This window comes from Mustelus asterias, chromosome 14 (genome assembly GCF_964213995.1).
Source record: "Mustelus asterias chromosome 14, sMusAst1.hap1.1, whole genome shotgun sequence".
Taxonomy (NCBI): Eukaryota; Metazoa; Chordata; class Chondrichthyes; order Carcharhiniformes; family Triakidae; genus Mustelus; species Mustelus asterias.
Genome location: NC_135814.1, coordinates 75481298 through 75507597, shown reverse-complemented (window position 1 = coordinate 75507597; position 26300 = coordinate 75481298). Strand labels below are relative to the sequence as shown.

The 26300-nt window shown below is 45.1% G+C and overlaps 1 protein-coding gene across 1 annotated transcript in view; it reads left to right on the top strand.

Moving 5' to 3' along the window:
* Window positions 1–206: 206 nt before the first annotated feature.
* The window catches only part of rftn2 (raftlin family member 2), a 131178-nt gene continuing 105084 nt past the window's right edge, over window positions 207–26300 (top strand). Inside the window, exons 1-2 of the mRNA XM_078229231.1 lie at window positions 207–350; window positions 22421–22604. Of these exons, the coding sequence (XP_078085357.1) occupies window positions 209–350; window positions 22421–22604 (326 nt within the window). The 5' untranslated portion in view covers window positions 207–208. The remainder of the gene's footprint in view (window positions 351–22420; window positions 22605–26300) is intronic.

The window sequence follows — 26300 nt, the reverse complement described above, 5'->3', positions numbered from 1 at the left end:
GGGTGGGGGACGCAAATGAGTGACATATGGCTTTAAAAGCATATGTAGAGCAACAGCTATGCTGTTTTTGTGAGTTCAGGGGCCCAGTTTCACTTTTAACTGACTTCAGGATTTATGGAAGCCAGAAGGCATAAGAGAAATTATAACTGCCCTTTGTTGAAATCAGAGCCACAGAACTCATGAGTTCTGACTTTTTGCAGAATCTGCCATGGGTTGTGGGCTAAGAAAGCTGGAAGAGCCTGATGATTGTAGCCCTGGCAAAATATTTTCCACTCTGAAGAGACCGCAAGTGGAAACAAAGACCGATATTTCATATGAATACCTTTTGCTGGATTTTACTTTGGATATTGGTGAGTCTCTTTTGCTTCACTGCTTTTTCTATTTGAAACTTCATTGTTGTTAATAATACAGAGTTTAAGGCCTGTTAATAATCACTTCGATCAAAAAACAGACAGTTATTTAAATATCTGTTTATACACATCACAGCCAATAAATAGTCTTCTAATTAATCAATCCGATAGTTGTTCCACAGCATGAACATCGAACACCTCCAGAAGTGTGAGAAAAGCAATTGTGATTAAAGTTGTTTTATTTAAAAACAAAGAAATTTCAAAAGTAGTTCCAAGGCTACCCATTTGTTTCAATTTTGTAAAGTGAGACTTGAGTGCATATCATTAATGTAATGTTAGTGCTGTGTGTGCCATTACTTTTCTTATTTCAAAGTAGCAGCCTTCTCCACAGGCTGCAAACTTCTCAAAGTCAGCACCCTCATCTTAAACTGAGCTATCTGCTGTTCCCAAGACAAATGCTGGCAGCATTCTGGAAACAGAATATCCAGTGTTCATTTGAGGTTCAAATTGTGATAACAAGCTAAAATAGTGAACTTATAATTCTTTGAAAGCTTTTCAGTCACTCAATAATAAAGCCAGTGCAATCTGACTGTTGTTGGTTATTAAAATAATATGTTGTATTCAGTGAATGCTCCATGGTTGAAGTTAGTAGGATGAAAGTTAATGCTGTTTGTTTTTTTTCCCTAGCTCTTGTTTTTTTTCCCTAGCTCTGATAAATTTCCACTCCCCTCTCCTCCCCTACTTAGCCTTTCTGAAGGTGCTCACTCCTGTACTGGTCTATGGTTTCATTGAAGCCAAGTGCCACACTGACTATTTGTCACCAGGTAATCTTATGCAGTGACTGTCAGCATTCTTTTCAGCTATGGTGTCCATTACCACTGAACTGATTTAACACAGCATCCATATATAAAATATATATATTTGTAGAACATAGTCACTAGTGTTGTGGGAAATTTACCACTTCGGAGTCAGACTTGGAGGTTCAACAAAACAGTTTTATTTCAGACAAAGCTTTGGGAGAAAGCACTGGTACTCCGCAGTACTTGGCAGCTACCTTCTCAACTACACAATGGTAGTTGACCATCTTTATACCTTTTAGACAATAGGCAGTACGGACATTAGCCGTTAATGCATCGTTACAAGTTGAGTAGACAGATACGGACATCGACAGTTAACACATCGTTACAAGCAAACAGGTACGGACATGGACAGTTAACATATCATTGTTCATAGAATGGATACATTTATGCAGTTATGTCCTCTATCTATGACTGGTTTCGATATATACATTCAGTGGCTGATCTTGTTACATTTATGTATTTATGTCCCCATCAGTGGGTGACCTTATTATCAAACTCATTGTTCTGGGTCTGCTCTTATCTAAAGTGCCTCAAGCTCTGACCAGCTTCCTGCAGCAATTCAGATACTGCAGGTTTTAACTCTGTGTAACTGTCTGTGCTTCTTAATGTCCCTTCCCAGAGTCCATTTTGTGTGCCAGGTAACCATTTTGTGTCCATCACTTTAATTTCACCATAACACTAGTAATTAGGAATAAAAATCCTGACTGGATTTTCCTTGACCACCTAAAGAATACTGAAAGCAATTGTTCCAATCCCAGTGAGCCCCTGGCAATTGACACTGGAACCAGTTAGCGAGGATGAACCAGAAATTGGATATAGAGCCAAGATGACCCAGAAAAGGGGATTTTATTCCTGAGCCCACAAGAGCAGCAAGTTCCTATTATTTATCTACCTTGGTGTTAAACAGTTCGTATAATCCATACAGTGTAGAAGGAGGCCATTCGGCTCATTGACAACTCACCAACAACAATCCCACCCAGGCCCTATCCCCATAACCCCACATATTTACCCTGCTAGTACCCCTGAGACTAAGGGGCAATTTAGCATGGCCAATTAACTTAACCCGCACATCTTTAGACTGCGGGAAGAAACCGGAGCACCCGGAGGAAATCCATGCAGACACAAGGAGAACGTGCAAACTCCACACAGACAGTAGCCTGAGGCTGGAATTGAACCCAGGTCCCTGGCGATATGAGGCAGCAGTGCGAACTATTATGCCACCATGCCACCATGTTTTAAATCATGAGTAGAAATCTTTTGACCTCCATACAAGAATCTGGAATTACTCTTCGGTTTTTTTTATTTTTCATTCGTGGGACATGGGCATCACTAACTGGCCAACATTTATTGCCCATCCGCAATTGCCCTTGAGAAGGAGGTGGTGAGCTGCCTTCTTGACAACTGAGTGGCTTGCTAGGCCATTTCAGAGGGCAGCTGAGAATCAACCACATTGTTATGGCTCTGGAGTAACATGTAGGCCAGACCAGTTAAGGGTGGCAGATTTCAAAGAACCAAGAAAGGTACAGCACGGGAACAGGCCCTTCAGCCCTCCAAACCTGCGCCGATCATGATGCCAGCCTGAATTAAAACCATATGCACATGCGGAGTCTGTATCCTTCCATTCCCATCCTATTCATGTATTCGTCTAGTTGCTCCTTAAATGCCACAATCGTACCTGATCCCACCACCTCCCCAGGCAGCGTGTTCCAGACATTCACCACCCTCTGTGTAAAAAACTTCCCTCACACATTAAGAATATAAGAAATAGGAGCAGGAGTAGGCCATCTAACCCCTCGAGCCTGCCCCACCATTCAATAAGATCATGGCTGATCTGAAGTGGATCAGTTCCACTTACCCGCCTGATCCCTATAACCCCTAATTCCCTTACCGATCAGGAATCCATCTATCCGTGATTTAAACATATTCAACGAGGTAGCCTCCACCACTTCAGTGAGCAGAGAATTCCAGAGATTTACCCTCTGAGAGAAGAAGTTCCTCCTCAACTCTGTCCTAAACTGACCCCCCTTTATTTTGAGGCTGTGCCCTCTAGTTCTAGTTTCCTTTCTAAGTGGAAAGAATCTCTCCACCTCTACCCTATCCAGCCCCTTCATTATCTTATAGGTCTCGATAAGATCCCCCCTCAGCCTTCTAAATTCCAACGAGTACAAACCCAATCTGCTCAGTCTCTCCTCATAATCAACTCCCCTCATAAAATAAAATAAAAATCATCTCTGGTATCAACCTGGTGAACCTTCTCTGCACTCCCTCCAAAGCCAATATATCCTTCCGCAAATAAGGGGACCAATACTGCACACAGTATTCCAGCTGCGGCCTCACCAATGCCCTCTACAGATGCAGCAAGACATCTCTGCTTTTATATTCTATCCCCCTTGCGATATAGGCCAACATCCCATTTGCCTTCTTGATCACCTGTTGCACCTGCAGACTGCGTTTTTGCGTCTTATGCACAAGGACCCCCAGGTCCCTTTGCACAGTAGCATGTTGTAATTTTTTTCCATTTAGATAATAATCCAATTTGCTATTATTTCCTCCAAAGTGAATAACCTCGCATTTGTCAATGTTATACTCCATCTGCCAGATCCTCGCCCACTCACTCAGCCTGTCCAAATCTCTCTGCAGACCCTCTACGCCCTCCATATGATTCACTTTTCCACTTATCTTTGTGTCGTCTGCAAACTTTGTTACCCTACACTCAGTCCCCTCCTCCAGATCGTCTATATAAATGGTAAATAGTTGAGGCCCCAGTACCGATCCCTGCGGCACACCATTAGTTACCATCTGCCAACCAGAAAAGCACCCATTTATTCCGACTCTCCGCTTCCTGTCGGATAGCCAATCCCCAATCCACGCTCACACCCTACCCCCAACTCCGTGTGACCCAATCTTCTTCAGCAACCTTTTGTGAGGCACCTTATCAAACGCCTTTTGGAAATCCAAAAACACCGCATCCACCGGTTCCCCTCCGTCAACCGCACTAGTCACATCTTCATAAAAATCCAACAAGTTCGTCAAGCACGACTTTCCCCTCATGAATCCATGCTGCGTCTGCTTAATCGAACCATTTTTATCCAGATGGCCTGCTATTTCTTCTTTAATGATGGATTCCAGCATTTTCCCAACTACAGACGTTAAGCTAACCGGCCTGTAGTTACCCGCCTTTTGTCTATTTCCTTTTTTAAACAGCGGCGTAACATTAGTCGTTTTCCAATCTGCCGGCACTACCCCAGAATCCAACGAATTTTGATAAATAACCACTAACGCATCCACTATTACCTCTGACATTTCTTTCAGTACCCTGGGATGCATTCCATCCAGGCCCGGGGACTTCTCCACCTTCAGCCCGTTAGTCTACCAAGCATTGCCTCCCTGGTAACATTAATTGTATTGAGTACCTCTCCTCCTACCAACCCTCTTTCGTTAATATTCGGTAAACTATTTGTGTCTTCCATCGTGAAGACCGACACAAAAAACTTATTTAAAGTTTCAGCCATTTCCTCATTTCCCACTATTAACTCCCCCCTCTCGTCCTCCAAGGGTCCAACATTCACTCTTGCCACTCTATTCCTTTTTATATATTTGTAAAAGCTTTTACTATCATTTTTTATATTTAGAGCTAGCCTAGCTTCATAACCTATCTTTCCTTTCTTTATCGCTTTCTTAGTCGTTCTTTGTTATTTCTTTAAGTTTTCCCAATCTTCCGATTCTCCACTATTTTTGGCCACTCTGTACGCATCGGTCTTTAATTTAATACTCTCCTTAATTTCCTTCGTTATCCACGGCTGGTTATCCCTTTTCTTACAGTCCTTCTTTATCACCGGAATATATTGTTGCTGAGTACTGAAAAGGATCTTTAAAATCCTCCACTGTTCCTCAGCTGGCCTACCTACCAGTCTGCTCTCCCAGTCCACCTTAGCCAATTCAGCCCTCATCCTATCGTACTCCCCTCTATTCAAACAGAGGACCCTGGTATGGGACCCTACTTTCTCCTCTTCCATTTGTATCAGAAATTCGACCATATTGTGATCACTTGACCCAAGAGGGTCCTTCGCAAGAACATCCTTAATTCTACCTACCTCGTTACACATTACCAGATCTAAGATAACTCGTTCCCTCGTCGGTTCTGTAACATACTGTTCAAGGTAACTATCCCGACAGCATTCTAAGAACTCTTCCTCCATCCCACCCCTTCCAACTTGAGTCAGCCAATCAATATGCAGGTTGAAGTCCCCCATGATTATTGCCGTTCCGTTTTTGCACGCATCCATTATTTGCTTGTTTATAGCCCTCCCCACCTCAACATTATTATTTGGGGGCCTATAGACCACGCCTACTAGTGTCTTTCTCCCCCTACTATTCCTTATCTCTACCCATAACGATTCCACGTTTTCTTCCTTAGAGCCTATGTCATCCCTCACTACTACCCTGATATTATCTTTTATTAACAGAGCTACCCCACCACCTTTTCCTTCCTGTCTATTCTTCCTAAATGCCTGATACCCCTGGATATTCATCTCCCAGTCTTGGTCTCCCTGCAGCCACGTTTCTGTAATGGCCACTAGATCATACCCATTTGTGCTGATTTGCACCATCAACTCATGAACTTTGTTCCGAATGCTTCGTGCATTCAGGCAAAGTGTCTTTATTCCAGCTTTTATCTGGACCCGATTTGATGAACCCCTATCAACCTCTCCCTCGCCCTCTACTCCTTTAACTACTTGAATGCCCTCATTCACTTGCACTCGCTCCTCTCCTCTACCATTGATTTCTAAATTTCCTCTAAACATTTCCTCTAAATTTCCTCTAACATTTCCTCTAAACTTTTCCCCATGCACCTTAAACCCATGTCCCCTAGTACTTGACTTTTCTACCCTTGGAAAGAGCATCTGACTATTCACTCTGTCCATGCCACTCATAATCTGTACACCTCTATCAGGTCACCCCTCAACCTCTGCTGTTCCAGTGAGAACAAACCGAGTTTATCCAACCTTTCCTCATAGCTAATACCTTCTAGACCAGGCAACATCCTGGTGAACCTCTTCTGCACTCTCACCAGAGCATCCACATCCTTCTGGTAGTGTGGTGACCAGAATTGTGCATAGTATTCCAAATGAGACCTAACTAAGGTTCTGTACAGCTGCAGCATGACCCACCAATTTTTATACTCAATGCCCCGACCGATGAAGGCAAGCATGTCATATACCTTCTTGACTACCTTATCCACCTGAGTTGCCACTTTCAGTGATCGGTGGACATGTATTCCCAGACCTCTCTGCCTGTCAATACTCCTAAGGGTTCTACCATTTACTGTATAATTCCTACATGCATTGGACCTTCCAAAATGCATTATCTTGTCTGGATTAAACTCCATTTGCCATTTCTCCGCCCAAGTCTCCAACCGATCTATATCTTGCTGTATCTCTGACAAGCCTCTTCACTATCTGCAACTCCATCAATTTTTGTGTCGTCTGCGAACTTACTAATCAGACCAGTTACATTTTCCTCCAAATCATTTATATAAAGTATATATATACTACAAACAACAAAGGTCCCAGAACTGATCCCTGTGGAACACTGCTAGTCACAGCCTTCCATTCAGAAAAGCACCCTTCTACTGCTACCCTCTGTCTTCTATGGCCAAGCCAGTTCTGTATCCATCTTGCCAGCTCTCCTCTGATCCTGAGTGACTTCACCTTTTGTACCAGTCTACCATGAGGTACCTTGTCAAAGGCTTTACTGAGGTCCATGTATACAACATCCTTCCCTAAAGGACATTAGTGAACCAGATGGATTTTCCCAACAATCGACAATGGTTTCATGGTCATCAGTAGATTCTTCATTCCAAATATTTTTTTACTGAATTCAAATTCAACCATCTGCCATGGCGGGATTTGAACCGGGTCCCCAGAACATTAGCTAAGTTTCTGGAGTAATAGTCTAGTGATAATACCACTAGGCCATCACTTCCCTGGTGGGCAGGGGGTAATAATATATCTTTTGTCACGTTGCCTTAGTCTCAACTTGATGCACGCTCTCAAATGTTTCCCAAAGGTATTCGCAGTAGACATGTTCTGGGTGTTTTTTTAAAGTCCTTTGAACAAGAAGAATTTATAAACAAAAACAGAAAATGTCAGAAATAGGCAGCATCTCCAGCAGAATCTGTGAAGAGAAAAGAAAGAACATTTCGGGTGTAGACCTTTCAATTAAAACTGCAGACTGGGTGATAATAAAGTTCTTTATTGGTCTGAATGAAACAAAGGGAAAGCTGAAAAGAAAAGGCTGACTTCTATTGCATGGAAGTTAATGGACTGGATTTTTCTTTGTATACCACCCAAGATTTCAGGAAAATGAAAATCAATCATGGTGCCCATTACTACATCCCTACTTTTACAAGTACAATGATCAATTTCCATTCCTGTTACACTAGAGGGATTGTGGAGATGAAGAGTACCTTGACGACTTCCCTCTACTGCTTAACTATTCTCTTGCCTCTTTTTGTAAGTTGGTCAACTTGTGAAAAGGTTTAAAATTTTATTTGAAGTTATTTTGCCCTTTGCTTGTGCCTCTTATTTCTTTTGCTCCTGTCATGGATATTTCACTGCAAGACATACTGCTCCTTAATAGCAGAAGGATCCACCTTGGTACCTGTCTTATATGCAAAATGTGCCATGACTCTGGGATGGGGGTGGAAGTCCCAGTCTTACCCTCTGCTGCAGACAAACCCAAACTAGAGGAAGATCCAGCCCAATAGACTTAAGTAGCAACATCTGAAGAGATGGAAAGAGCTGAAACTTGGACGAAATATAAAATTTATTTTAAGTAAACTATGAAAACCCAATCAAAGATTTAAAAATATAAGTAGGAGCAGGAATAGCCAATCAACCCATCAAATCCGTTCCACCATCAACAAGATGTGGTTGATCTTCAACCTCAGCTCTACCTTCCCACATTATCCCATATCCCCTGATTCCTTTAGTATAGAAAAACCTCTGGTTTTTCTGTATTAATATTTTTCTATACTAATGTTGCTGTATTCTGAATTTCCATTGCTGGTTGATCTGCTTGTGTTCTCACAGAAGACCCGGATGTGAACCTGTCCAGGTCCCACCATAGCCTCAGATGGAATTAGTCTGTTAAAACAGAACTAGCTCCACCCACACTCGGAGGTATTCTGAACACGTCACATGGAAGCTGCTGGAATACAGAAGGTGTATGCCCAAGAAATGTAAAGGTGTTGGATTCTAAAACACTGGAGTACCTGGAGTACACATTTCACCAGATGGCCACCAAGTTATAGGTATCAGCCACGTCCCTCAGCTTTCCCATCACTGCCCAGTCATATAGGTTACCAGAGTGGTCTCTCGCCTTGTGGATACAATTAAAATCTTCCCCAAAGATGATGCACTTGTCAGCATCAATGGAGCCAAGATGAATGGATACTTCTTTAAAGCAGCATACTGCATGATGGTCTGGGGAGTGTATACATTCTCTAAGTGATATGTCCCTTAGCTGAATAGTGAAGTAAGTGACCTGGCACAAGCTCCCTGACTCCCAAGATCTCCAGCTGAAAATGTGGAGTCAGCAAGATAACTACCCCTCCTTGCCATTTCTGGAGACAGGTGTAATCTTGCCTCCTGGAATGGTGCGGATGGAAGCACAACACATACTCCACAAGAGCAAAGTACTGTGGATGCTGGAAATCTGAAATAAAAACAAAAAATGCTACAAATAGTCAGCAGGTCAGGCAGCATCTGTGGAGAAAGAGAACTAAGTTTGAGGTTGATGACCTTTCATCACAACTATAGATATAAATAGAAGTTTTTAAGCTAGTGGGAAGGGGACGGGGGCAGGAAGAATAAAGTAGAAGACCTATGAGAGGGCAAAGACCAGGGAAGGCTGAATAATAAAATACTTATTGATGCAACAGCCAAAGAGAGTGGTAATGGAAATGGTAAAGAAATAAAGGTTGTGTCCAAATGAGGCATAATTACCTACATAAAAAATATCTGAATGCAACATGAAGGAATGTAGAAAGAGAAACAAGACCAACTCAGCAAAAGAAGAAAAAGATATATAGAACAAGATGATGCAGAGGTTATGATCCAATGCTGTTGAACTCCATATTGAATCCAAAAGGCTGCAGAGTGCTGAGTTGAAAGATAAGTTCTGTTCCTTGAGCTTGCAGCACTACTGTACATAGAAACATAGAAAATAGGAGCAGGAGGAGGCCATTCAGCCTTTTGATCCTGGTGTTCCATTCATTATGATCATGGCTGATCGTCCAGTTCAATAGCCTGATTCCCCCCCCCCCGCTGCCAATATTCTTTGACCCCTTCGCCTTGAGCTATTTCGAACTGCTTCCAAAAAAACATACAATGTTTTGGGCTTCAACTACTTCCTGTGGTTGTGGATTCCACAGGTTGACCACTCTCTGGGTGAAGAAATTTCTCCTCAGCTCTGTCCTAAACAGTCTAAGCTGTGTCCTCAGACTGTGATCCTTGGTTCTGGACACCCCCACCATTGGGGACAACTTTCTTGCATCTACCCTGTCTAGTGCTGTTAGAATGTTGTAGGTTACTATGAGACCCCCCCCCCCCCTCACTGCAATAAAAAACAAAAAACTTTAAAAGAAAACATATGGGGGGCGATTCTCCCATCCCACTGCGCTGCTTTTTTAGTGCAGCGGGACGGGAGACTCTAGCGGTGGCTGATTTGCATGATTCGCACTGGATATCTGGGCCTCTGCGCATCTCCCAGCAAATTTCTGCCGCCGTCAGCTCCATGCTGATGGCTGCATAATGTATGCAGACGGTAATTTAAATATATTTTAAATAGCATTAGCGGGCCTGGGGCTGAAATCTCTGGGCCACTAGCCTCTTCACCCCACCTCGTCAGGAGTGGTTCACTCCAGCGGCGTTTAATATAGTTCCCCACTTGCAGGGAGCTCGTGACCTGACCCCGCTGGAGTGAAGAAGGGGCAATCAAGGCCACCCAGAGGGTCAGCCATCTGTCACTGCCCAAGGGGCAAAGTGCCAATGCCCAGGGGACATCTTGGCACTGCCCACCAGGCATAGGGCAGTGCCAAAGAGGCAGGGCCTAATGGGGGCAGGGCCTCGGGGGGGGGGGGGGTGGAGGTGATCTGTGGGGTGGGGGATCCCACTGCCACTCTGCATTTGAGCTGAGTGACAGAAGGAGGGCGGCCAGCGATCGGGGCTGGCCATCGGGGTGGGGGGTCAGCCTGCTGGGGGGTCGGGGCTGCAGGAGGGCATGTCAGGACTGTGGGGAGGTTGTCAGGCTGCCGGGGGGGGGGGGCGATCGGGGCTGTGGGGGAGGGGGTCGAGGCTGGCCTGGGCATTTGGGGGGTCAACGATCGGGCTGTGGGGGGGGGGGCGGGGTGTGGGGGGCAGCGATAGGGGGTCATGGCTGGCCAGCAATCGGGAGGCCAGCAGACAGGGCCACTGCACATGCGCCAATCTCAGCAATGACAGATCAACCCCGTTCCCAGCATTTTAACATGAATCAGACTGGTGCACTCTGCAATGCACAGAGTGTGAGAGATTCTTTTTTAAACTCCCGCTGAAAAAACCAGAGGGATTTGCTCCAGTTTTTATGTGAATTCAACACTTAGAATCTTTTTGGGAGAATCGCCGTGATTAACTTCAATTAAAATGTGATGGTGCACACCAGAGCCACTCCAGCCCCACCACCCATTGGTTGTGGAAGGCTTCAAGATTATTGGTGGACACTGCATGCTCCCTCTCCAGGGGTCACCCAGACACAGATGTAGCTACAGCCATGGAAGAGAGGCAGACAGTCAGGATGAATGGCCCTCTTGAAACTGAGAAGCAGCCCCTTCCAGTAATTGAAGAAGGACTGCAACCTGTCACACTGAACCTAACTGTGAAACACAGACTCCTGCAGGCTGCATAAATTACAGGAAATCGGTGAAAAACTGTAACCACCTAGTGCACAGGACTGCTGCACGTGACACCCTCCACGTCAAATGCCTGATGCAGTGTCCTTTATCGGGGTTAAAGTAAATCTCTCATTAATGCCCACCACCTATTTATTTAGAACACAATCAATATACAGCGAATATGCTCATGTCCTGCACAGCCACAGGGACGCCATGCAATTACTGCCATGCATATTTTTGGAACCACTTATGTTTTTCTCATTAAGCTGTTCATTGCTATGTTAGCTGTCTTATGTGGGAGGCTGCAGTATTTAGACTGTGGAGTTCAGTGTAACAACAATCAATGCTGTTCTGCTGCTGGTCTGCCTGGAAGACAAATAAAATACTATTGACAGAACACAGATTTCATAGAAATTACAACACAGAAACAGGTTGTGTTGCTATTGATTCTCCACATATGTGGTAGCTATGCTGTGCTCCTTTTGCTTTTAGCCTTCTTTCCTTCAACAATCTAGCTTATTAAATATTGTTATCTAGCTGAATTTTGCAGAGACCCTGTCGGCAAGGCCAAAGGTTGGTGACATTGATTCAGCAGGAAGTGGGAACTTCAGCTGAATTTTGCTGGTTGTAAACAATTAATTGGCTGCCACCATATTAAGTAGAACATAGAACATAGAACATAGAACATTACAGCGCAGAACAGGCCCTTCGGCCCACGATGTTGCACCGACCAGTTAAAAAAAAAATAAAAAAATAAATAAAAAATAAAAAAATAAAAATAAAAAAAAAAAAACTGTGACCCTCCAACCTAAACCAATTTCTTTTCGTCCATGAACCTATCTACGGATCTCTTAAATGCCCCCAAACTAGGCGCATTTACTACTGATGCTGGCAGGGCATTCCAATCCCTCACCACCCTCTGGGTAAAGAACCTACCCCTGACATCGGTTCTATAACTACCCCCCCTCAATTTAAAGCCATGCCCCCTCATGCTGGATTTCTCCATCAGAGGAAAAAGGCTATCACTATCCACCCTATCTAAACCTCTAATCATCTTATATGTTTCAATAAGATCCCCTCTTAGCCGCCGCCTTTCCAGCGAAAACAATCCCAAATCCCTCAGCCTCTCCTCATAGGATCTCCCCTCCATACCAGGCAACATCCTGGTAAACCTCCTCTGCACCCTCTCCAAAGCCTCCACATCCTTCCTGTAATGTGGGGACCAGAACTGCACACAGTACTCCAAGTGCGGCCGCACCAGAGTTGTGTACAGTTGCAACATAACGCTACGACTCCTAAATTCAATCCCCCTACCAATAAACGCCAAGACACCATATGCCTTCTTAACAACCTTATCTACTTGATTCCCAACTTTCAGGGATCTATGCACACATACACCTAGATCCCTCTGCTCCTCCACACTATTCAAAGTCCTCCCGTTAGCCCTATACTCAACACATCTGTTATTCCTACCAAAGTGAATTACCTCACACTTCTCCGCATTAAACTCCATCCGCCACCTCTCGGCCCAACTTTGCAACCTGTCTAAGTCTTCCTGCAAACTACGACACCCTTCCTCACTGTCTACCACACCACCGACTTTGGTGTCATCAGCAAATTTGCTAATCCACCCAACTATACCCTCATCCAGATCATTAATAAATATTACAAACAGCAGTGGCCCCAAAACAGATCCCTGAGGTACACCACTTGTAACCGCACTCCATGATGAATATTTACTATCAACCACCACCCTCTGTTTCCTATCCGCTAGCCAATTCCTGATCCAATTTCCTAGATCACCCCCAATCCCATACATCTGCATTTTCTGCAGAAGCCTACCATGGTGAACCTTATCAAACGCCTTACTAAAATCCATATATACCACGTCCACTGCCTTGCCCCCATCCACCTCCTTGGTCACTTTCTCAAAAAACTCAATAAGGTTAGTAAGGCACGACCTACCTGCCACAAAACCATGCTGACTATCACCTATCAATTCATTACTCTCCAAATAACTATAAATCCTATCCCTTATAATTTTTTCCAACATCTTGCCGACAACAGAAGTGAGACTCACCGGTCTATAATTCCCGGGGAAGTCTCTGTTCCCCTTCTTAAACAATGGGACAACATTCGCTAACCTCCAATCTTCTGGTACTATACCAGAGGCCAACGACGACCTGAAGATCAGAGCCAGAGGCTCTGCAATCACTTCTCTTGCCTCCCAGAGAATCCTTGGATAAATCCCATCCGGACCAGGGGATTTATCTATTTTCAGACCCTCCAGAATATCCTGCACATCCTCCTTATACGTGGCCTGTCCCTGAGAGCTTCTGAAATCAGAGGGATATGAGTTCAGCAGCACCATTAGTGGCGGCCACTGCTGGGGCTACAACTGGAAGATGAGGATGCATCAATGGGCATGTATCCTCAAAGTAAGGTAAAGTAAGGCAGGCCCCAGCAAGGTGGATGCAGGTTGCTCTGGGCAGCATCCATGCTACTCCAGTGCTCCTCCTTGGACCATTGACTATCCCAAAAGGAAAACCCCTCTCCCATCCTCCCATACCGGAATCAGCTGGGAGGTCACCAAAGTTCACCCGATGGTCTCCTCAGGAGGCAATGAGTGCCTCTGCAACTGGTAAAATGCCACAGAGATGGGAGGAGCCACTTTAGTAGATCAATTGGGCTCCAGGCCAGCTGTCTACCACCTTTCCTACTCATGACAAAATGGCTTCCCAGTGGCTTCATACACCATTTTACCAGCCTTCCCGCCTCCCAGTCTATCCACTAATTCCAGTAGTAGTGCATTCCACAGTCTCACAATCCTCTGTGCAAGGAAGATTTTCTTGCAGTCAATCCTATGTATCACATTTAATCTGATACCTGTGTATCTTATTGTAGACCCCTCAATCACTGGAAAGTCGGTTTCAATCTAATCTGCCCTTTATTTTCCCATGGGTACCTCTCATTGAATAAGCATTTAATTTTTGCCCTGACAAAAGTAGCTCCAAATTTTTGTCTTTCTTTACTACTGCACTGTAGGGTTTCTATGTTTCTATGTTTACATTTCTATTTCTTCATATTCAGCAGCATTTATAGAGATTTCTTGGAAGTAATGTGAGGATTGTGATGAACTTCAAGAGAAGGTGAAATGGGCAGACATGTGGCAGATGAAATTAAATGCAATGAAGCGTGGGTAATTCATTTTGGTAGGAAGGAGGAAGAGAGGCAATATAACTTAAAGGATACAATTTTAAAGGGGGTGAAATAGCAGGGGGATATGGGGTATATGGGCACAAAACATTGAAGGTGGCATGGCAGTTTGAGAAAATGGTTAATAAAGCATACAGAACCCTGGGCTTTCTAAATAGAGTAAGAAGTCTCACAACACCAGGTTAAAGTCCAACAGGTTTATTTGGTAGCACAAGCCACTAGCTTTCGGAGCGCTGCTCCTTCATCAGATAAGTGGGAGTTCTGTTCACAAATAGGGCATATAAAGACACAAACTCATCGTGATCTGTAGTCCTTTCGGTATCTTGTCTGCTTTCTTGCATCTTTGTAGAAACTTGATGTCTGTGTCGATATGTGCGACCATCTTGGAGATCCTCTCCACCTGGAGCCGGCAGTTTGCGGTGTCGATGGTAGCCATGATGTGGAGATGCCGGCTTTGGACTGGGGTAAACACAGTAAGAAGTCTCACAACACCAGGTTAGAGTCCAACAGGTTTATTTGGTAGCACAAACCACTAGCTTTCGGAGCGCTGCTCCTTCATCAGGTAAGTGGGAGTTCTGTTCACAAACAGGGCATATAAAGACACAAACTGAGTTTAGGACTACAGATCATGATGAGTTTCTTCTTGAAATCATATAACGTTTTGGCCTCAACTACATTCTGTAGTAGTGAATTCCACACATTCACCACCCTCTGGGTGAAGAAATTTATCCTCACCTCAGCCCTAAAAGGTTTACCCCTTATCCTTAAACTATGACCCCTAGTTCTGGACTCTCCCACCATTAGGAACATTCTTTCTGAATCTACCCTGTCTAACCCTGTTAGAATTTTATAAGTTTCTATGAGATCCCCTCTCGGTCTTCTAAACCCTAGTGAATATAATCCTAACCAATTTAGTCTCTCCTCATATGACAGACCTGCCATTCCAGAAATCAGCCTGGTAAACCTTCACTGTACTCTCTCTATGGCAAGGACTTCCGTCCTCAGATAAGGACACCAAAACTGCACACAATACTCCAGGTGTGGCCTCATCAACACCCTATACAATTGCAGCAAAACTTCCCTATCCCAATACTCAAATCTTTTTGCTATGAAGGCCAAATACCATTTGCCTTCTTTACTGCCTGCTTTACATGCACACTTACCTTCAGCAACTGATGCACAAGAACACCAAGGTCTCGTTGAGTATCCACCTCTCTCAATTTACATCCATTCAAATAATAATCTGCTGTCCTATTATTGCTAACAAAGTGGATAACCTGACAAATCTTGAAGCAGGAGGGCAGCAAATCTATGCTGCTCCTGCTACTTTACAGGTTTGAAGACGGGGCACCATATCTAAGGGACATCCAAGCAGGTAATTCATTGTCTGCAATCAAAGAATGGCTCACTTCATCATCAAGCACCACCTTTGGAGGTTGACACCCTCTCTCTCTCTCTCTCTCTCTCTCTCTCCCCCCCCCCCCCCCCCCCCCCCACCACCGCCCATTCAAAGAGAGATGTCTGACACCAGACATCATGTGGCCTCCATTCACTTCACTGCAGACTGGTTCACCTCCAAGCTGTCCGGGAAAGGAGAGAGAGAGATATTCTCTTTCCTAAGGGTGACAGCAGGAGGCCACCCACCAGACTAAGGCGGCCTGGATGGAAGTAGCAATATAGGTCAACACTTGTAGGGATCACCAGAGAACCTGACTCCGGTGCTGCAAGGGGATGAACGACCTGCTGTAAGTGCCACCGTCTACTCGATGCAGTGTCACACTCATCAGGTCATGAAACATTGTAAGTTTGCGACTGTGGAGAGTTGTCACAAAGGAGGTTAAGTGATGGGCATTTTCATCAGATACATTATCTGGGCTGAATGTAATACTCCAAATATTTTTAGTAGGTCTCACACCTGTGCAGGGATTTAAAATAAAACAGAAAATGCTGAGAAATACTCAACAGGCTAGGCACCATCTGTGGGGAGAAACGAAATTAACATTTCAGATCTGTGACCTTTCACCAAGACTAGGAAAAGTTAGAGATGTAATGGGTTCTGAGCAAAGTGTGAATGGGACAAGGGCAAAGGCAAAAAGTGGTTTATTTTTTGAACAGGACAGAGATTATCTCAATTATACAGAAGTTATGATGCATGCCATTTTTTATTCAGTTTAAGTCTTTGCCAAAACAAGAACAGCTTTTATTCAACAGCTTTAACTTTTCAAATTCCTCAGAGCAGATTCTTCTCACAAGTTAGGCAAACACAGCTGTGGGGGCCACAGGGGAATATAAATGTTGTGAAACTGCTCATGTATCCATGCCCATGTCTCTCAATGCTCCTCCCTGTCTGCAGAAGAACATGTACAATAAACACAATGTGCACAGATAGGGGGAGAAATGCCTGACATCAGGATTTTAACCCTGTTTGAGGAAGAGGCTGCGGAGCTGGGAGGAGAAAAAAATGACTGGGTCTGTGCTGGGAGATTGGACTTGTCCAGCCATCTAGCAAGAATGCCTCCAGTCTGCTCCTTTCAGCTGGACATGAAGAAGTAAATGCTTTATACATATCTTCTGAATTGATTCTTTATTTTCTTCAATGCTGCCTCTGGAACCCATTCCCACTTCAGGCATAAGAGGCCCCTGTCCTTCAAGCCACCCCATCCCCACATCTGAATAGGAAGAGCAAGGACCCTCAAGGGGTGTACCATCAAGGCATTCATCTGCACCCTCCACCAACACAGAGACTTTCACCGCAGTGTGTATACGTTCTAGATTAGGCTCAGTCACAATCTGGTGAGCGCATCACTGACATGGGTTCACAGCTAGCAGAGGATGTGACAGTCAGGTCTCTGACATTCAAAAGGCTGCTGGAGACCAGGCCCCTGCTGAGCCCCATGCAGATGACAAGCCTCAGGATTCAGCCACTGGAGACCTGCTGGAGATGCAGACAGGCAGGGGAACATCAGGCAGCGATACCAAAGGCCATGCACAGACTTGAGCTATTCTGTTTGCTGTCATGGCTTCAGCATGCAAGCACTTGGCTGCCTCCTTGTAAAGGATAGTGGTTGCCTTGGAGACCCAGGTCCAGCAGTACAAGTGGCTACTGGATATGCACTCGGGCGTGCACTGCATTCCTCTAGCTATGTGTCAATGGCAAGGTGAGAGGAGGACAAAGCACCTTGACCTTCCTTTCAGGTGTTCCTTCTCCTCAAAAAGTCAGGGAGGTACCATTGTGCACCGACAGGGAGGAGGAGACACAGCCAGGCATCTTGGGGGCCTCATCCCAAGTAACTCTAAGGTTGCTCTGCCACTCATTCTCCTCCCTACCAGTAACCGCATTGCCTCAAGTAGGTCGGGCGAGGAGAATGCACCTGATTCTGTGCAGGCGACCTTCAGCAGGCCAGGGTCCTCTAAACCTTGGGCCCCCAAAGTCATCACAGTCAACAGGAAATAGCAGCCTGCAGTCTGTCTTCACCTCAGCTGTGGATGTCAGGGCTTCATTTAGGCATAGCAATGGAAACAAATGAAGAAATTTTGAAGGTGCACAGGTGACACTGGTGCCCAATGATTATACAAATCAGTCTACAATTAATTGCACTGCGTTCAGGTTTGCTATATTATCATTCTGCTGCTAGTTGCTGCAGTGCACATGAGGGATTTAAGGGCATTGCACTTGGTTCACAGATTCCAATGATGCGGTTCTATCAATACATCATCTATTGTCTCACATCATCATCAACATGAATAGGTTTAAGCCTTGGCCAGTGCTCATGATATGAGGCTGAGGCATATGTCAGGCAACCTGCAGAATTTGTTTACCTGGTTTTGAGCCCTCAGAGAATGCTGTCTGTGCAGCGTTTGCAGCCAGGTCATTGCATGCCCTGCCTTGATGTAACTTGTGAGGAGGATGCAAAGTGACCTCAAGGGAGCTAGACAGGCTAAGTGAGTGGCCAGGAATGGAGTATGAGGGTCAAAAGTGTGAGGCCCTCCATTGTAGGCTGAGGAATAGAAAACCAGAGTCCTTCCTAGATAATGAGAAATCAAGATGGCCAAATGGACCTAGTTGTCCTTATTCACAAGTAACTGTGAGCAAACATGCAGATGTGGCCAGCAAGTAAGGGGGCAATGGCAAGTTAGCCTTGATTATAAGAGAGATTGAGTGCAGGATTGAAAAGCTCTAGCAGCAGTTAACTACAGCCCTTCTGATACCTCACCTGGAGTTTTGTCTCCTGTAAGTCTCCTTACCTAGCAAAAGCTAGACCTCCCATCAAGGAATTGCAACGAAGGTTCACCAGGTTGATTCCAGGGACTGTGGGATTATCCTATGAGGAGACAGTAAGGAGAATGACATGCATTCTGAGAGTGCAGAGGACTGAGAGGCTATTTATGAGAAGCATGAAAACTTTTCCAGGGCTCTGCAGGCTGTATGCATGAAGAATGTTTCCCATGGCTGGGGTGCTCGGAATCAGGAGTCATTAGGGAACCTTACCAAACTTTCTCAGGCTCAGACAGAAAATTGGAGTGAAGCTCTCCATCTCCAAAGACCAGCTTTCTCTCAGATTTTGAGTCACGTGATTGAAAGAAAGAATGGGCATGGTTTACGGCATCACTATAGCCGGGTTGGCACCCAATCAGAACAAGAAGTTCACTGCACCCACCTCGCCACCCCGCCCCCCCCCCCCCCCCAACCACCCCCACCACCACCATGGAGGTATCTAGGACTCTCTCACTCCCATCCCACAATCACCAATCAATATTCCCATTCCCCCCTACATCATCACCAACATTCCCAACCCCCCTCAGTGCCTATTATCCCCCTCCCACCACACCTCCATGAGGCTCCCAACTAGGATCGCCTGTGCCAGGGGGCAATGCCAGGGCAGTGACCAACTATGAACCTCTTCCCCCTCTACACCCCCGAGGCTATACTTACGTCTGCTCCCCCGAAGAGATCCTTTTGACTGTCCCTCCTTTCACCAAACCTGTTGTGAACTTTGCCAATGTGACATCACGTCGACACGGTATGAATATTTAGTGAGGAGGGAATCATGTGAGGAGGACCATTAATGATATATGAATACATTGAAATCTATGTGTCCGTGGGCGTGTGTCCCTTTGTGGGTGTGAATCTCGTGACACTGCTGGCAAGGGACATGGAAAATCAGGAAATACGATCTCTCCAGAGAATATTGCGTTTCCTGATTCTCTCCGAATTATGTGTCCACACCAGTGATCGCATGCATGGAGAGTGTATCAGAGTAATACGCTGGCCACCTAGGATTGAGATGTATAGGAATTTCTGCACGGAGGATGGTGGATGTTGGTAGTCTCCATCCCATAGGGCAGGGGGGGCTCTGTCATTATGTATGCTCAATTAGGCTGATAAAGATGTTAAAGGAGATAGGGATATTGAGGAAAACTCGCCCGATCAAGGTGAAAGGTGAAGCATTCACCAGGAGCCAAATGGTCGACTCATGCTGCTCTTTCCCATATTTCTATGGCAAGAATTTTATACTCCACCCTCCACAACCCCTCCCCCTGCAGCAGTGGGTTTTAAGGCGGGGACAGCATGAAACTGCCCACGCCACCCCAGAAACAATTTTAAGGTGGAGTGGGCAGGACCCCAGGCAGTAGCTCAGGAGTGGGGGGAGCCTGCCCTTCTCCCAGTTAAGACCCATAGGTGGTCATTTAATTGCCACTAAAAGGGCCTATTTCCAACCAGCCTCAATTATTAGACTGGTGGATGAATGACAGATCGGGAGTAAGAAAAATGACTAAACCTACATCTCGGGTTGATAGGGGCATGTGTGTGGGTGGGGGAGGAGAGGCCTCCATCAGAAGCCCCTTTCTGGCCTAGGACAGTCTCCCCTCAAGGCCCGGAGACAAAAGCCCATGGAATTGGAGGAAATGTGTTAGCATGAATTGGAAACTGGCTGTCGAATAGAAAACAGAGAGTTGGAATAAATGGGTCCTTTTCAGAGTACAAAAATGTAACTAGAGCTGTACTGCAGAGATCAGTTCTTGACCCGCAATTGTTCACTATTTACATTCATAATCTGGAGGAAGGAACAGAATGTAAGGGTTCCAAATTTGCCAATGATACGAAAATAGGTGGAAGGGCATATTGTGATGAGGATATTGTGATTCTGCAATGGGATATAGATAGATTGGGTGACTGGGTGAAAACCTGACAAATGGAGTTTAATGTGGGAAGTGTGAGGTCATGCACTTTGGTAGGAAGAATCAAAAGGCAGATTATTATCTAAATGGAGAGAGACAGCAGGTGAGAGAAGTACAGAGGGACTTGGGTGTCCTAGTGCATGAATCACAAAAAGCTATCAAGCAGATCCAACAGGTAGTTAAGAAGGCAAAGGGCATTTTGGCCTTTATTGCAAAAGAGTTGGAGTTTAAAAATAAGGAGGTTTTGTTGCAATTGTACAGGGTGTTGGTGAGGCCTCACCTGGAATACTCCATACAGTTTTGGTTCCCTTACCATAAAAAGGATATAATAGCATTGGAGTCAGTCCAAAGGACATTCACCAGGGTAGTTCCTGGGATGAGAGGGTTGACCTGTCAAGAGAGATTAAATAGCTTGGATCTGTATTCCTTGATGTTTAGAAAAGTGAGGCGTGACCTTACTCAAACATATAAGATCATGAAGGGACTTGACAGGGTAGATGGTGGGATGTTTTCACGAATGGGAGAATCTCGAACAAGGAGACATAACTACAAGATAAAGGGCCGGTCCTTTAAAATTAGGTGCGTAAAAATTTCTTCTTGCAGAGGGTGGTGAATCTCTGGAATTCTCTGCCCCAAAGGGCGGTGAAGGCTGGATCATTAGAAATATTTAATGTGGAGGTGGATAAATATTTGATAGGATAAAGGAATAGATGGCTATGGGGAAATGGTACAGAAAAGGAGTTGAGGCCAGCATAGATCAGCCATGATCATATTGGATGGCGGGGCAGGCTTGAAGGGCCTCGTGGCCTCTCCTGCTTCTATTTCTTGTGTTCTTGTGATAGCAGCTTACAATCAACCTGAGTTCCATGGGCACAGTCTTCACCAAAATCGTTCGCCTGTCCAGAACCTCCTCAGTTTTGCTCATGACAGTCTTGATGGTGTAGATCCACAGTATTACCTTTATCCCAACCCTCAGTGGCAACACTTTGCACTATATGGTCAAGTTTGGTCGGTAACTATCTTTGAGCAACAAAAACAGCGACAGGTTCCTGTTGCCAGCTCCTGTCTGTGTGGAGTTTGCACATTCTCCTCGTGTCTGCGTGGGTTTCCCCCGGGTGCTCCGGTTTCCTCCCACAGTCCAAAGATGTGCAGGTTAGGTTGATTGGCCAGGTTAAAAATTGACCCTTAGAGTCCTGGGATGTGTAGATTAGAGGGATTAGCGGGTAAATATGTGGGGGTGGGGCCTGGGTGGGATTGTGGTCGGTGCAGACTCGATGGGCCGAATGGCCTCCTTCTGCGCTGTAGGGTTTCTATGATTTCTATGGATCCAGCCTTCCTTTTCTTCAACCATCCTGCACTGCACCATTGGGTGATGAATGTTCAGGTGACTTTTCAGGTGGTTTCAACCAGTTTCAGTTTCCCCTAAAATCTGAAGTTTCGGCTTCCTTAGAAACTTGAAGATTCCGTTTCCCAAGAAACCTGAAGATTTGGTTTCTATAGAAACCTGAAGATTCAGCTTTCCTAGAAATTAGATTTAGTTTTCCTTTCATTTAGGGTCTGACTCAAAAAAATCAGCCTTTGAAACCAGGGTGAGTGCATCCAGCAAAACGTTTTGTCATGTCATCTGTTTAGATAACAGTTTGCACACTCTTCCCCACTGGTCCCCCAAACTGCAGATTCCTTCACAAACATAACAGTAACTTTGTGGTGATATGATTGTTATATCGTAAATGAATATAGACTCAGAGGCATGCTTCTGCCAGATGGAAATTAATAGTCCACGTGTTTCATATTTTAGGAATTAGGATGCAAGCTGAATCCAAACTGTGTTCACCTTTAATGAGTGCTCACTTGCCCATCTTTTGTTCCTAACATTATAGGTTCTTCGAATCCAGATGTTATCAAGATCTCCTCTCTCCTGGACCTTAATTCTAAATTGGAAGGGTATTACAGGAAAGGATATGTTGTTGCCACCATTCACCCTACAATTCTTTCCGTGGGGCAAAGGAAACGGTCCCCATTGAGTTACATCTACAGAGTTATATTAACTAAAATGAAATCAGGGTAAGTTAAAGTTTTGTGATTTTTTTTGTTAAACCATGAATGTGCAATTAAGAGTTCTATATCAAAAATTGCAAGGGCTTCAAGTCAGATGCTTGTAATAATTGTCACATTTTTGAAGCAGGGTATTATCATAGTGAAGCTAAAATGTCAAAATCCAATTCTAATTCCAGGAGGACAGCATTGAGGCAGTATAACGATTTGTCTGCTGTGATTATTAGAATTTAATTGTAGTTAGCGATTTCTTTCATAGTATACTCTCCTCGATCATTCAATTTGAAAGGTGGCATGGTGGCACAGTGGTTGGCACTGCTGCCTTTCAATTCCAGCCTTGGGTGACTGTCAGTATGGAGTTTGTACATTCTCCCCAGGTCTGCATGGGTTTCCTCCGAGTGCTCCGGTTTCCTCCCATAGTCCAAAGATGTGCAGGTTAGGTTGATTGACCATGCTAAATTGCCCCTTAGTGTCAGAGGGTCTAGCAGGGTAAATGTGTGGGGTTACGGGGATAGGGCCTGGGTGGGATTGTTGTCAGTGCAGGCTTGATGGGTCAAATGGCCTCCTTCTGCATTGTAGGAATTCTATGAAGTTGTTTTTTTAACTCAACACCGGCCTGAATCATACTCTAATTCAGTGTGCTGCATACATAGCTGCTGCCCTCAAATAATTTTCTGACGTAACACTACTGCCCTTTACTTCTGAGATCTTCCAATCACAGGTGTTAGAGAAACATGCAGCATCCCCTGGAAAGCTTCACCGGATCACAGTAGAGTCATGGGGTGGGGTGGGGGGGACACCCCCTCCCCCCCTTTATATGAACTAGTGGCCATGTTTTGCTAAATATTTAAAGGTCCTGTCATTCAATGAATGACTAGGGATGAGTGCATTGGTGTGTGAGTGAATGGGTACATGGGTGAGTAAGTAGTTGGATGTGGCATATTCAGGTCTGGTTGGATGAGGGTGTACAAACAAAGAACAAAGAAAAGTACAGCACAGGAACAGGCCTTTTGGCCCTCCAAGCCTATGCTGATCATGATGCCCTAACTAAACTTTAAAAAAACCTTCTGCCCTTACTTGGACAGTATCCTCTTTTCCCTCCCTATTCATGTTCCCAACCAGATGCCTCTTAAATATTGCTAATGTGCCTGCTTCCACCAACTCCTCAGGCAGAACATTCCGGGCACTCCCCACTCTCTACATGAATAACTTCCCCTGCACATCTCCCTTAAACTTTCCCTCTCTCACCTTGAACTTGTGCCCCCTTGTAATTGACACTTCCACCCTGGGAAAAAGCCTCTGACCATCCACCCGGTCTATGCCTCTCATAATTTTGTAGACCTCTATCAGGTCTCCCCTCAACCTCCGTCTTTTCAGTGAAAACAATCCGAGTTTATTCAACCTTTCCTCATAGCCTACACCCTCGAGACCAAGCAACATCCTGGTGAACCTTCTTTGGACTCTCTCCAAAGCTTCACGTCCTTTTGGTAGTGTGGCAACCAGAACTGCACGCAATACTCCAAATGCGGCCTAACCAAGGTTTTATATAGCTGTAACAGGGTTTGCCAACTCTAGTACTCAGTGCCCCAGCTGATGAAGGAAAGCATGTCATATGCCTTCTTAATCACCTTGACCACCTGTGTTGCCACTTTTAGGGAACTGTGGACCTGCACGTCCAGATCCTTCTGTATGTTAATGTTCCTAAGGGTTCTGCCATTTACAGTATAATTCACACCTGAATTTGATCCTCCAAAATGCATCACCTCGCATTTGTCCAGATTAAACTCCACCGTCATTTCTGTTTCCAAGTCCCCAATCTATCTATCTTCCCTTTGACAATCCCCAGCACTACCTGCGTTCGATTCCCGGCTTGGGTCACTGTCTGTGTGGAGTTTGCACATTCTCCTCGTGTCTGCGTGGGTTTCCTCCAGGTGCTCCGGTTTCCTCCCACAGTCCAAAGTCCAAAGATGTGCGGGTTAGGTTGATTGGCCATGCTAAAATTGCCCCTTAGTGTCCTGGGATGCGTAGATTAGAGAGATTAGCGGGTAAAATATGTAGGGATATGGGGGTAGGGCCTGGGTGGGATTGTGGTCGGTGTAGACTCGATGGGCCGAATGGCCTCTTTCTGTACTGTAGGGTTTCTATGATTTCTTCTACTATCATCAACCCCACCAATCTTCTTGTCATCCACAAACTTGCTCATTAGACCACCCACATTTTCCTCCAGATCCTTTATATATACTACAAACAACAGAGGTCCCAGCACTGATCTCTGCAGAACACCACTAGCTACAGATCTCCATTCTGAAAAACACCCTTCCATTGCTACCCTCTGTCTACTATGACCAAACCAGTTCTGTATTCATCTAGCTAGCCCACCCCGAATCCCACATGATTTTAGTTTTTGTACCAGTCTGCCATGTGGGACCTTGTCATATGCCTTACTAAAGTCCGTGTGAACTACATCCACAGCCCTGCCCTCATCAATTATATTTGTCACCTCTTCAAAAACCTCGATCAAGTTGGTGAGACATGACCATCCCTGTACAAAACCATGCTGCCTGTCACTAGTTAGTCCATTTTCTTCCGAACGTGCATATATCCTGTCCCTCAGTATTTTCTCCAAAAGCTTCCCCACCACTGACATCAGGCTCACCGGCCTTTAATTTCCTGGATTATCCCTCCTTCCTGTCTTAAGCATGGGCGGCACGGTAGCACAATATGGGCGGCATGGTAGAACAGTGGTTAGCACTGCTGCTTCACAGCTCCAGGGACCTGGGTTCGATTCCCGGCTTGGGTCACTGTCTGTGTGGAGTTTGCACATTCTCCTCGTGTCTGCGTGGGTTTCCTCCGGGTGCTCCGGTTTCCTCCCACAGTCCAAAGATGTGCGGGTTAGGTTGATTGGCCATGCTAAAAATTGCTCCTTAGTGTCCTGAGATGCGTAGGTTAGAGGGATTCGTGCGTAAAATATGTAGGGATATGGGGGTGGGGCCTGGGTGGGATTGTGGTCAGTGTGGACTCGATGGGCCGAATGGCCTCTTTCTGTACTGTAGGGTTTCTATGATTTCTATGATTCAAGAGAACAACATTGACTATTCTCCAGTCCTCTGGAACCTCACCTGTGGTCAAAGAGGATGTGAAGATATTTATTAAGGCCCCAGCTATTTCTTCCCTTGCCTCCCGCCGTAACATGGGATAGATCCCATCCGGCCCAGGGGACTTGTCTATCTTAATGCAATTTAGGACATCCAACACTTCCTTCTTCGATATATTGACATTCTCTAGAGCATTCACGCATCTATCCCTGATCTCAACATCCGTCATGTCCTTCTCCTTGGTGAATACCGATACAAAGTACTCATTAAAGATCTCACCACTTCCTGTGGCCTCCACACATAACTTCCCTCCATTGTCCTTGAATGGGCCTACTCTTTCTCTTGCGACCCTCTTGCTCCTAATCCTTGGGATTCTCCTTAACCTTGTTTGCTAAAGACATTTCATGGCCCCTTTTAGCCCCCCTAATTCCACGTTTAAGTTCCTTCCTACTTTCATTATACTCCTCAAGAGCTTTGTCAGTTTTTAGATGCCTCTACCTATCGTATGCTTCCTTTTTCCTTTTGACTAAGCTTACAATTCCCCTTGTTATCCATGGTTCCCGAATCCTGCCATTTCTATCCTTCATTTTTGCGGGGACATGCCTGCCCT